The sequence below is a fragment of the Pygocentrus nattereri genome, chromosome 19, assembly GCF_015220715.1.
Source record: "Pygocentrus nattereri isolate fPygNat1 chromosome 19, fPygNat1.pri, whole genome shotgun sequence".
Classification (NCBI taxonomy): Eukaryota; Metazoa; Chordata; class Actinopteri; order Characiformes; family Serrasalmidae; genus Pygocentrus; species Pygocentrus nattereri.
Genome location: NC_051229.1, coordinates 34,652,282 through 34,666,222, shown reverse-complemented (window position 1 = coordinate 34,666,222; position 13,941 = coordinate 34,652,282). Strand labels below are relative to the sequence as shown.

At 43.1% G+C, this 13,941-nt stretch overlaps 1 protein-coding gene across 1 annotated transcript in view; it reads right to left on the bottom strand.

Moving 5' to 3' along the window:
• cux1b (cut-like homeobox 1b) overlaps nt 1-13,941 on the bottom strand; it is a 231,930-nt gene that overhangs the window by 131,402 nt on the left and 86,587 nt on the right. The window contains exon 3 of the mRNA XM_037530974.1: nt 9,129-9,176. Coding sequence (XP_037386871.1) covers nt 9,129-9,176 — 48 coding nt within the window. The remainder of the gene's footprint in view (nt 1-9,128; nt 9,177-13,941) is intronic.

Below are 13,941 nucleotides of genomic sequence, written 5' to 3'. Positions count from 1 at the left end.
TATTTTGAGGGAAGAATAAATTTACACCGTTATATAAGCTGCGCACAGACGACTTTTCATTATGTCAAAGTGTCATTTTGTCAGTGTTTTCCCATGAAAAGATATACTTAAATATCTGCAGAAATGTGAAGGGTGTACTCACTTTTGTGATACACTGTAAAGAGATTTGAGGAAAGGTCAGATGTTTGGGAGCCTTTCTGTTGGTCCATTTATCATAAAAATTCCATGCAATGTAAAGTACAGCAGCTGTGCTCGAATGATGCAGGACAATAAAGATATTTCCTTTTATATTTTGGACAGCGATCATATGCTTTAAAAACAAACTCAGAGATGAGAACAGATAGGATCCAGGACATACTGGTCACTGTGGTTCTGTACACGCACGCAGTCTGGTCTAGCCGCTGGCCTGGGTAAGAGGGTAAAGCACACTGTATTTAGCCTCTGCCTCTCCTGAGGCCAAAGCACAATTGAGCACATTAGTGTTTAACGAGACCACACCCAAACCATCACGGCTACTTTCCCATCCGGAGCTCGGAGACTAACGAGGGCTAAAATAGCCGACAGACCGAGTGAAATATTAGTGTTCGGCTTTAATCTGCATGTATACACCAGTGTGGATCAGGCTATTGTGTGGTGCAGCGACACAGCTCTGCTCGATACGGCCTCATAATGACCAACATAATGATGCCTCTACTATGAAGCTACACACACCGTTCTCAGCTCGTAACACTTCTTACAGTGCAAAGGGTTCTATGTAATACCATTGCCTTTACTGAAGAACCAGTGTGCACATTTTGAAACCTTGACAATGTTTACATTCTACATCAAACTGTTGCTTCAAAAAAGTAAAAAATTGACAATTACAAAAATGTTTTAGACGCAGTCAAAAAAATCCCATGATGAATTGTACTTCATCAAGTTTATTTTCAGGGTGAGCTTAGCTATACAGTGACTTCTGTCATGACACTTTGGACCTTGTTAGCAAAATCTAGACCTCTAATGTGAAACGCGTGCCATAAAATCAGCTGAAAAGCTATAACTGACTCTGACAGCTGCTATAAACAGCCATTAATGGGGAACAACTGCTTAATGACCGATAACTGCTACATCTGTTACGACAAGCACAGACAGCGTCCCGCCGGACTCATGCCAGAGGGTTCATGTAAATGGCAAAAGGCAACAGACGTCTCCAAGCTGAAGAGTGATGCCCAAGAACCAGTGCTATGCAGTTCTTCTCAAACTGTAAACAGATTATCATTTCTGAGGTTCGATTTAGTGCCAAACTTACTGAATGGGGGAATCATCGCATTTCAATGGAGGCCTTCAAGTAGAGCAATATTGCAAAAATACATCACCACAATACCTGAAGACCTTTTCACGATTCATATGCATCACAATATGTAATTTTTGTTAAGTTTGATCAATTGGAACAGATAAAATGCACCAGTAGTGGCACATTTGAAAAATGGACTTAAAAAGTATTAATACAATTATTTTATTCAATGTCTGGCAAACTGTGCTGCGCTTTTTAATGAAGGTTGCAGCTGCTCGGTGTCACTGACAATATCCACAATTCTGTGGATACTTCAAAACATTGCTGTATTGCCCACCCCTATCATTAAGCTTGGCTCAACTGACAGTCTTTATTGGTTTCATTAGTAGACTGGTGGCCTCCAAGGTAACAGAGAAAGTTTAGACCCAAATTATACATGGCGGATGGCACGTAGTCTGGATCCTCAGTTCTTGGAAAGTGATAGAAATATGGAGAATCAAACATCTTGAGCAGTTAATTGGTCAAACATGAGCCACAGCACAGAAACATCCTGTTTAGTCACCATGACGACTTCAGTTAGGAATGAATTTAGAACAGTAGCTGTTATAGAACAAAAGTTCCTAACTTCATAATCTGATCATAACTCCAGATACAAAAACAGCGTTAAACATCCTCACTCAACTAAACCTCCTAAATACTGTCCTAACTTTAGGATAAACCCCAAAAGTGTCCAACTTCTGTTTGAGGTCTGTTTTGATGGTTTTTAGGCAGCTGTGTCAGGCAGCGTAGTTCACTACCAGCATAATGAGCTACATTTATTTCTACTGTAAAATGCTGCTTTCACTGTGAGTTGTTTCTTTTCTAACTCTGCGTTTTAAAAATCTCAGACGCTGCAGATTCAAACTCCACCATCCCTATGATTACCCTTATGTGTGTTAAGGTTGATAATATATTACAGTGATGGTGGTGAATAATGAGGACACAGTGCTGAACGTGTGTTTATTAGGAGGAATAATAACGCAATTGGCTAAAGCTTTTGGGAAATGGAAACTGAAACCGGGAAGTTCTGACCTCCCCCACCCCTCACATCGGTAATGCCAGCTGTCTAGACAACTAATTTTTTTTTTTTAAGTTTGATTACATAGTTACTTGTCTGCATAAAGAATGCGTTTATAATCATAATCGGATTTCTACAGTAAGTCAATTTTTCAAATGGTCATGTGAACTCCATACTCTGATCTAGAAATCTGATAGAGAGGCTTGATTTTAGCTCAGTAATCAGATTCCTCAGTGCATGTGAACTCGTACTCTGATTCCTTTCGATTTCTTAGTCTGCACATGTATGAAAATGCAGCAGTACTAGAAAAAAGTGAGCTGTGTTGCTGCCAGACACAGCAAAACACTTCTGGAGCGGTGCTGAAACCAAATACATACTTGACTAAATAAATGACTCAAATATTCTTCATCATCTAAATTATGTATGTTCATATTTTCAGGTAAAGCAGTGCAATGTTTAAAAATAAAGCCACTGTATGAAGTTTGAGTTTTACATTACATTTACATCACATCTTCTGTGAGTGTATGGTTGGTTGTAAATCTGATTACTGTCTGACTCATGTAGACCAGGAGTTTCTCCATTATCTGGTTACTCAAGTGCATGTATACGCATTGATCGGATTACCGACAAAATCAGATTTTCTGCAGTTACCTGATTACTAAGTGCATGTAAATGCACTCAATCTTAGTTGCAGACATGACAATTGATTGTTGACTTTGTTTAAGGATGTCAAAATTTCCTAACTTGCAATAAGATGCTGTAAGATGAGAAAATTCTTATGTTAAAATTTGCTTCTGCAATATGAATGTGTGAAAAATCTTATCTGGACCTTGTCAGATCTTAATGTAGGACCAAAGATGAGGAGTTTCTGGAATAAGTTAGTATCTTGAATGGGGAGAGACCTACAAGCTTCAAAGTGACATTAACATTTCAATAAAAAGTTTTAAAGTCACTGGTGAAATCTGACAAATAGCCGTTCTGACTACCACACTAGAAGTGAACTAAGGCGAGTTCAGTCATGCCCACATCCCTAATGGCTGCAAAAAGTCCGACAACTTCAGAACTTTCTGCAAGTTTCTGAAGCAAAACCTCTCTTTTCTGCATTCGAAGGTTCTGAAGAACCACGCAGTGGCCTTAAGGCCTCGATGAGAACAGATTTCCCTCTCTCGCTTACAAAGGGAGTACAACCTGGCTCCGGCACGGCCGGCAAGCTGCAGCGCTCATTGGAGTGTAGCACACACTGCTGGCTCTGCCGTTCCACGGCAGGGACCTGCAGAATCTCAATATGGCCCCCATGAAAAATTCAACCCCTCATCCATCATTCAGCGGCTGTCGCTGGAGAAGAGAAAAAAAAAACTCACCGTACAAGCAAAAGGACAAATTTAAGTCCCCATTAACTCCTATTATTCATCCTCCATTGTCTTACCATTAACAAAATCAAAAGTGGGATAAGGAGAGCGAGAGGAACGGCGGCGTGAGAAAGGCAGGTCGTTCTTTTATTCATGTGCGGCACTGCAGGAGAGGCAGCCTCGGTTCTGCTTGGATAAAAAGGGTCAGGCGCAGCCTAAAATTCAGCCGCAGGGTCGCAGGGTTTAAAGCGGTGGGGGCCGAAGTAAATGGAAAATCCGAATGAAGCATATCAAACGCACCTCTGTGTCTGCTTTGAGGTAGGCTGGTGGAGAGAGCTTACAACTCTTCAGACAGTCGATTCTTACACGCAGAGAAAAAAGCTGAAGGATGGAGGCCAAAATACGCTATATTTCCAAAAGTATTCGCTCGTCTGCCTTCACACACATATGAACTTCAGTGACAACCCATTCTTAATCTATTGGGTTTAATATGATGTCGGCCCACCCTTTGCAGCTGTAACAGCTTCAACTCTTCTGGGAAGGCTTTCCACAAGGGTTAGGAGGGTGTGTATGGGAATTTTTGACCGTTCTTCCAGAAGCACATTTGTGAGGTCAGACACTGATGCTGGACGAGAAGGCCTGGCTCACAGTCTCCACTCTAATTCATCCCAAAGGTGTTCTATCGGGTTGAGGTCAGGACTCTGTGCAGGCCAGTCAAGTTCTTCCACACCAAACTCGCTCATCCATGTCTTTATGGACCTGCTTTGTGCACTGGTGCGCAGTCATGTTGGAAAAGGAAGGGGCCGTCCCCAAACTGTTCCCACAAATTTGTCCAAAATCTCTTGGTGCTGAAGCATTAAGAGTTCCTTTTATTAGTACTAAGGGGTCGAGCCCATCACCTGAAAAACCCCACAACATAATCCCCCCTCCACCAAACTTTATACATCCCAATGTGACTGTGTCACAACAGTAAACACACAATACTCTGATATAACACTTCAATAAAAATATCAATAAATATCCATTTTTAGAGTGTATAGTTAAACCAGCCATTAAGGGTGTACTTTGTGTACTTCTGGTGCCGGTCCCAAGCCCGGATAAATGGTGAGGGCTGCGTCAGGAAGGCTCAGGCCTATGATGAGCTGTATGAGAGGCTGGACAGTAAAGAAGGAGTAAAGGACTTGTATCGTTTGGCTAAACAGAGAGATAGAGCTGGAAAGGATGTACAGCAGGTTAGGCTGATAAAGGATAGAGAGGGAAATGTACTAGTGAGTGAACAGAGAGTGTTGAGTAGATGGAAGGAGTACTTTGAAGAACTAATGAATGAGGAAAACGAGAGAGAGAGGAGGACAATGGGGGGAGAGATAGTGGATCAGGAAGTGCAGAGAATTAGTAAGGTGGAAGTGAGGGCAGCTTTAAAAAGGATGAAGAATGGAAGGGCAGTTGGTCCAGATGACATACCTGTGGAGGTATGAAGATGTTTAGGAGAGAAGGCAGTGGACTTTTTAACCAGGTTGTTTAACAAAATCCTGGAGAGTGAGAGGATGCCTGATGAGTGGAGAAGCAGTGGACTGGTCCCCATTTTTAAGAACAAGGGTGATGTGCAGAGCTGCAGTAACTACAGAGGTATAAAGTTGATGAGCCACACCATGAAAGTATGGGAAAGAGTTGTTGAAGCAAGGCTAAGGCGAGAGGTTCAGATCAGTGAGCAGCAGTTTGGTTTCATGCCCAGAAAGAGTAGCACAGATGCAATTTTTGCATTGAGAGTGTTGGTAGAGAAGTACAGAGAAGGTCAGAAGGAGCTACATTGTGTCTTTGTGGATCTAGAGAAGGCAGATGATAAGGTGCCAAGAGAGGAACTGTGGTACTGTATGAGGAAGTCAGGTGTAGCTGAAAAGTATGTTAGGGTGGTGCAGGACATGTATGAGGATAGTGAGACAGTGGTGAGGTGTGCAGTTGGAGTGACAAATGGTTTCAAGGTGAAGGTGGGGTTACATCAGGGATCAGCTTTGAGCCCCTTCTTGTTTGCAATGGTGATAGAAAGGTTGACAGATGAGGTCAGGCAGGAGGCTCCATGGACCATGATGTTTGCCGATGACATTGTAATCTGTGGTGAGAGTAGAGAGCAGGTGGAAGAGAATCTGGAGAGGTGGAGGTTTGCACTGGAGAGGAGAGGAATGAAGGTCAGTAAAGACAAGATGGAATACATGTGTGTGAATGAGAGGGAGGCAGGTGGAAAGGTGAAGATGCAAGGAGTAGAGGTCGTAAAGCTGGATGACTTCAAATATCTTGGGTCAACCATCCAGAGCAATGGACAGTGTAGAAAAGAGGTGAAGAAGAGGGTGCAGGCAGGATGGAGTGGGTGGAGATGGGTGTCTGGGCTGATGTGTGACAGAAGGATAGCAGCAAGAGTGAAAGGGAAGGTTTACAAGACAGTAGTGCGTCCTGCTATGATGTACGGTTTGGAGACTGTGGCTCTGTCTAAAAGACAGGAGGCTGAGCTGGAGGTGGCGGAGATGAAGATGCTGAGATTTTCGTTGGGAGTGACAAGGATGGACAAGATTAGAAATGAGCAGATCAGAGTGACCATGAAGGTGGAGCAGTTTGGAGATAAAGCCAGAGAGGCCAGGTTGAGATGGTTTGGACATGTGTTGAGGAGGAATGGTGGATATATTGGTCAAAGAATGTTGGAGATGGAGCTGCCGGGTAGAAGGAGAAGAGGCAGACCTCAGAGAAGGTTTATGGATGTAGTGAAGGTGGCAATGGAGATGGTTGGTGTGAAAGTAGAGGAGGCAGTGGATAGGGCAAGATGGAGGCGGATGATCTGCTGTGGCGATCCCTAAAGGGAGCAGCCGAAGGAAGAAGAAGAGTGTATAGTTAAACACTTAATATCAACATCAGTCTTGAAAGCTCTTGGAAGCTGCTTGGATTTCTACCATGGCGGTAACCAAAAAGCTATGTACGAGAACTAAAGTGGTCTTGTGAGATTTACTGTCCTTTTGTACAGCAACAAAGGTTCTAGCTTCTAATCAGCGCTGTGAGGCCTTTAGAGGGTGGCAATGTAATACAAGGGATATACAAGAGGGTAATAATATAATAGGACAGAGAAAAGCAGAACTGCGATTCAGTGATCAGCTGGACTATCGGCACAAAGAACGCCTATGAATGCATGAGCTGGAAAATGATTACTGGACCGCTCGGAAAAATAACCACACGCGGACGCTCACACAAACACAGAGAGAAAGGTTTTTGCGTATTATGGTCTGGCTGTGGGCAGGGCTGTCACATTGCATTGTTCGGGGTCAGTGGCGTGGCTCTGGGTGCGAGACCAGAGGACGAGAGCCCTCTCCTCCCTCCATAAAATCACTCTCGCCTCCTGCCCAGAGCGATAGATGATTTAGAAAAAAAAGGGGAGAGAAAAAAAAAAAGCCATGCACAAACGAGCTCCACGAGCAGAAACACAGGAAAATGGGAACATCTCCTTTTAGAAGGTCAATGAATAGGAGCACGACCGCGGTTATTTAAATAGACCCGTGAAGAATGGGCCCTGCGCCGAGCGGACGGATGAACGAAAGGGCGAAAGAACGAGATTAAAATAGAGGGAGGAAGAGAAGGAGAGGAGGGGTAATGAACGGACGATGGGATATACTGTGTATCTGAGCGGAACATCAGAAGTCGAGCTTTCGGCAGCGGCTCTCTCTCTCTCTGTGCTGGGAAAGAGGGGATGATGTTTTGTCCTTTTTTTTTTATACAGGATGCAATTTAAACATGGCCTCAGGGTTCAGCGCATCATGAAAAGGATGAGAGAGCAAAATAGAGCGAGAGAGAGAGCAAGAGAGCGCGAGAGAGAGAGCGAGAGTGAGAGGGAGCCCGCTCCACTTCTCTTTTGTAGTCCACACTCTCTCTCTCTCTCTCTCTCTTTCTTCCTGACCTGGTCCAGGTCACTGTGTACTTGCTGACAGAGAGGAAAAGAGAGGAAGGAAAGAGGGGCAAAGTGGAGGGAGGGAGAGAGGGACTTGAGGAATTTTGGGACAGTGCATTATTTCTTCTTAAATGGAGGGGTTTATTTATACAGCCTCAGCTGACGCAACACAGTGCGAGGCTGATTGCTCAGCAGCCGCTACAAAACATTGAAATCCTGCCTTCAGCTGGGGCGCAAATACGGACGTTCTGAGCCCTTCCCCAAAAATCGAGACAGGTCTATTTTAACAAGAAACAGAAAGCATTGAAACTGGAATGGGCTTATTTTGGCCAATATCCGATCCCTTGTCCACTCATTTATTTGCAGTGTAATTAGGCCTCGGTCAGAAATGACCTAAACGGCCGTCCATAACCTGTAATAGTAACAACAGTTCTGCTGGGTTGAGGTCAGGACTCTGTGCAGGCCAGTCAAGTTCTTCCACACCAAACTCACCCAGTCATGACTTTACGGACCTTGCTTTGTGCACTGGCACGCAGTCATGCTGGAACAGGAAAGTCTTCCCCAAACTGTCCCCACAAAGTTGGAAGTGTCCAGAATGTCTTGGTCTGGTAAAGCATTAAGATTTCCTTCATAGAAACTAAGGGGTCTAGGCCACTACTCCTAATCAGTGCAAACCAAGACAGAAAACTAACCAAGACAGAATCGTTATGAATCGTAATAAACCTATAAAATAATGAGAATAAAACATTGCGCTAAAATGTAAGAATAATATCAAATTATTAAAAGAATGAAAAGTGCTTTTACTAATAAGCTCAACTCCACAGGTCTCACATCTCCTGTGCTTATTCCAGCATTTACTGCTCTTTCTTATAACGCAGGGAAAGAAAAACATACTACAAAGTAATTTAACTGTAGCATCAACTGGCTAAATTATGTGGCTAATCTTTGTAAATACAAAGACTGGATCATAACAGGCCAATACCTGACAATAAAGTACTTGGATTTGATCGAGAGGCAAAAAAAAGTTCAGAAAAAAGCCCAGTTATTTGATTGCGGCTGTGTCTGTAGCTTAAGCCCCCCCCTTCCCTCCCCAAATGAATCTTATACGCTGCACCCAAATGCCTTATTTTGATCACTGACAGTGTTGTTTTCATGGAAGATGACAAATGAGAACAATTTTACATTTCCATACACTGTTCCAGCAACACCGAGGGGCAGAGTTCATAAGACTGAACTTCATAAGACCCACACAAGCCTTTTATATCAACTGACACAAACTTATGTAGACATTTATGACGGCTCAGCTGTCAACACTGAGAAAAATAAAGCAACCTTCATGACTGAAGCTTGTGGGAATGAGCTGTATATATAGGCTGAAATGCATCAATGCTGCCCTTCAGTAAAACGGTACCAGTTTTCAGTGTCCATATCATGGACTTTTGGATACTGTACTGACAGCCTTAGTTTTCATTTCAGTGGGCGCACAGTGGTTGAACTGAACAAAACAGAAGAGGAAGGTGCACTCACCTCGGCCTGGAAACTCTTCAGCAGTGGAGCTGCCTGCTTGCGAAGATCCTGAAAGACAAACACAGAAGGGGAAGAGGTCAGCGGGAGCCTCAGTGTTCAGCAGACTTGTGGATGCATACGGCACGATTTCTGATCTCACTGACTGAAAAACAATCACACACTTTGGCTTATTTTAAATCAGTTAATCGGCAGAATTTAATCTACAGATTCACATAAAGCCGTCACTGTGTGAAGCAAAAAACTTCCACTTTTTTCTGTTATTTGGGCGCAGCAGCTTTGGGCACAGCACTTTACTTTGTCTGAAAATTTCACGACCACTGGACCAAGAGAAACGGCCCAAAACATTAACTTAGACTGAAATAAAAGCATGTTTTTGCCCTCTTATCAAAAGCTGCCATTTTAGAGATACATTTTTATTTGGACAGACTAAAGCCCAATCCCATTTCACCCCTTGCCCCTAGCACTTGGCCCTTAGCCCCCTGTTTTGCGCGTTCACGTCTAGGGTTAAGGGTGTGCCAATTTTTGTTGATATAGAGGGGTAGGTCGAAGCGTTAGAGCCATATGCTCCTCCAAATGGAGGTTTTAAATTAAACTAAAAAAAATTAAACACAGTCAAGTTGGCTGTGTGACTGATCACAGAAACCCACAAATGCAGTATTTTCACCATTAAAAAATACGATAGCCATTGCATTTTCTTAGTTTAATGTCATTTCGATGTATTATAGTCGTTTTGTTCGTAAAAGTATGCTAAAAGTATCGCTAAAAGTATCGCTAAAAGTATGCAAATGTCTCGGTAGCTAGCTACCTAACTTTCCCGATCCACCTTAAACAGTCTTGACGTCTCAAGCGCCAGAACGTAACTGCTGCACCATTTAAGGTGGAACATTAACAATTTGAACAAGAATATCTGACTTCAGCTTTGTATCACCATGAATTAGCGGTGGGCGATAATAAACAGTTGTTTTATACCCTCTCTTTGAAAGCATGTTACCCTACATGTAACTAAAGCCCAGCAGTGAGGTTGCTTAACTTTTCCCTTCTCTGCTTTCACTGAAGACGGGTCGGGTCTCCTACAGAGCACCTTTAGTGGCCTGTTAATGAAGCGATTTTTTTTTTGACGGTTGTCCAATTTCACAGGGCAAGATTTCAACCACTACCCCTTGTAACTTCATTCCAAGGGTTTAGAGTGACACTCGAAAACAAGCGGTAGGGATAAAAATATGAAATGGAATTGGGCTTTAGACTTAGACAGACTTTGTCATTCAAATTGACACTGTACAGAAACAAAATTACATTGCAGTGGCTCAGAAAAGATCGAGGAGAAAAGAAATAAAAATAAGCAATACAATGTAGTGCAAACTGCAGAGCATATGTAAAGATATGTATGACATATATATATATATATATATATATATATATATATATATATATATATATATATATATATATACACACACACACACACACACACACACACACACACACACACACACACACACACACACACACACACACACACACACACACATATATATATATATATATATATATATATATATATATATATATATATACACACATATATGACAGAGACAAAATAGAGACAGTATTCAAGGTGGTGAACCTTAAAAAAACCCTTCCTCAATTTTAATAACATTCTAGGTTTAATAAAAAAATATTCTTGGATGAATAAGAAGACTAAGAACTTTATTCCCCTATGCATTCCTGTTATGGCTTTTTTGTCATTTCTAATTAAAACGGTGGATATTTCTGTAAGTGTGTTTGCAGGAAATTTGAAAAGGAGGTTTAAACGGTCCTTTTCAATCACATACGCACACGCATGAATCCGTTGTTTCCGCTGAAATTACCGCTCGTGTAACTAGACATCAAAGCGGACCATACAAATATGTACCCTGTCCATTAACCCGCTGCCCTGCAGGCAGGCACATACGCGTATCTCAGAACGGCGCAAACCTTCAAGCCGCGCTCACGCGGTGTTGATTGCGATATGGTGGCCAAGATAAGCAAAAGAGGGTCGAAGACGGTTGAATCTACAGCAGCAGGAGAGCGAGAGAGAACTTCCTGAGACAAGCGGCTGCTGTTTTCTCAGAAACAAATAAAAACATGAGAAAGCACTTTCTGCTCACACATTCTTGGAAGAAGTTCAAGAGCCGTAGCAGACGCGCTGCTCGGTGATGGCGAATAAAGATATAATGAGACAGACCACAGCGGCGATCAGGAAAACGCAGAACGATTTTAAAAACCAGGGCATTTATGACTAGTCGCGCAGGAATGTGGCCAAGAAGACTCAAAAAGCAATTTCTCCAATGATTGCAGACCAGAGTTACGCCGCGAATGAGAGGTAATTATTACTTTTCACCAAGAAAGCCAAGAATCAAACAATTACAGAAAAGGTTATGAATCAAAGCATGAAGTGCAGGGAGATTCACTCGAAAGAGGCCCCGAATATTCTGTAATAACTCTCGCTAGGATGAATCAATCTGAACCAAACATCGAGCAATGCGCTCCTCAGTATATAGAGCATCGGACAAGCCGGGATGCCCCTGCGTCGGAGCGATGAGGCAGGCACCGGACACCCATCACAATGTTTAAGCTCCGTTTGTAACTTCTGGGTGCAGACCCCTGTACCCCTTCGTCTGTCTGGCAGAAAGCAGGGATCACTCCCAGCATCGCATGTAATGCAATTGATTATACATACGTTAAGATATGTAGCGTATTTTTTGGTTCAGCCGGCCAAGATGAACTGATCATAAGACGTTCTGTTCATTTGAGGGGAGCTTTTGCAAAAATAAATAAATAAAATTAAAATGTACATTTATTTCATGCAGTATACTGAATAATTTGCCTAATGATTTGGTCACATAAATTCAGATGGACAAACCAAAATTTACCCTGGAGAGTAAGAGGTCAGGGAATGTTCTCACAGGCCAACTTTGGGCAGCCCTGGTCTAATGTTTTGCAGCATCATTGAGAGATTGCAAGTTCGGACGCTGAGGATGGTACAACCAAGAAAAGGGGCTAATTTTCAACAATATTATCATCTAAAACCAATAATACCATGGCTCACGTATCCCCGGCCAGCCAATACGTCAGTCAGGCCATTGTGCCTTCTAATGAGTGAATTCAGCTAATTTAAGGTGGACATACTGTTGACACTGGGGTTCAGCAGCGCCTGCACAGCTTTAATCTCCAAAGAAAAGCAATGCCAGTAAAATGGAACGCTCGGGAGCAGCCGCACATGAGCCTAAGGTCACCCGGCCCAATGCCCAGAATGGGCTAGAGGGGTTAAAGCCCCCCAGCATTGGGCTGTGGAGCAGCAGAACTGTGTTATCTGGAGTGGTGGAGCTCCATCCAATACCTTTGGTGTGATTTATGATCCAGAACTGACCATCCAACATCAGTACCTGACCCCACTAATGCTCAATCAAATCCTCACAGCAATATTCCAATATCTAGTGTAAAGGCTTTCTTTACTGCAACGATGAGGACAAACTCAATATTAACACCACTGACTTCTATAGTGTTTATGTCAGCACACATATACAATAACATGGTACATGACTGGATTCATACAATGACGCTCGCCTGACCCGTCTGCGCATTTGCATCGCCACCATATGCGCCAGTCCTTGGTAGCCAACTGAGGTCAGACAGGGTCGCCAAGGTCACAGTAAGAAGGTCAAAGGTCAGCAGGATCAAGGCCTAGCAGCTGGTCAGAGCCGTGTCGTCACATGAGCGATCAGAGTGGCTTAATAAGTAGCCGTGGACTTTTTACCCAGCCTCCCCCGAGACCGTCTGAGCTCCGTGTGTGTATGTGTGCTGACTCCTATCCGGATAACGTTTATGTAAGCGCTGCTCAGAGGTCCTGGTGACCCACAGGAAACCTCTGTCAGCAGCTGGTTTACATATAACACCCCGATCCCTGCCAACACACACACACACCACACACTCCTCCTGCGCCGGGAAAGCCTCTGCAGTTACGGCTGCACAAAGCGCACATGAAAGCCAGCGGCTGCCGTTTCGCTGTTATTCCGGATCGGCTGCGCGATTGCGGGGGGTGGCAAAGCCGCAGAAAAGAAAGAGGGAGGAGGACTGAAGCGCGATAGAAGAGGTTACAGACTGAAATAGACACTTCACACACGAGGAATAACAACAGAAAAGAGCTCTTCGACAGCCAGAGCTGAACAAAGCGCGGCAGATATGGAGAGCAGGGAACGTCACAGCGTGTGCGATTGACTTCTTGTGATTCAGAAACAGAAGGTAGAGCAGAGAAAAGAGAGGATGTGGGGGAATGAGAGGCTCTGGAACACAGCCAGTACAGTGAACGTGTGTGTAGCGCCTGTTACCTGAGCTCTACAGTGTCATACAGAGAAGTATGTCTTAGTTTTTTAAGTGTCATTCAGCCTAGTGCCACATTAAAGGGGAATTCCACCAAAATTTCAGCTTAATTAAGTGGTTCAAATGTGTGGAGGCAGTGATGTTGACAGGAACCAGACATGATTCTAGACCAGAGGTGTCAAACTCACCCAGTAAAGGGGGCATATAAGATATATGATCAAACATAACAAGACTTTTCTTCCTGTGTGCTGAGTGTTACTTATATAATGTTTAAATAGCTGCTTCAAAACAATGTCAGTAAATGTCATCACACATTACGTCCTCAATACCATGAGTAAAAAGCACTAAACAGCATTAAAAAGCTAAAAATAAACTGCCGGGCAAACAGAAACACATTTTATATGCAATGGATATAATGTTCATTATCAATCAAATATGTTGCAAAATAACTGAC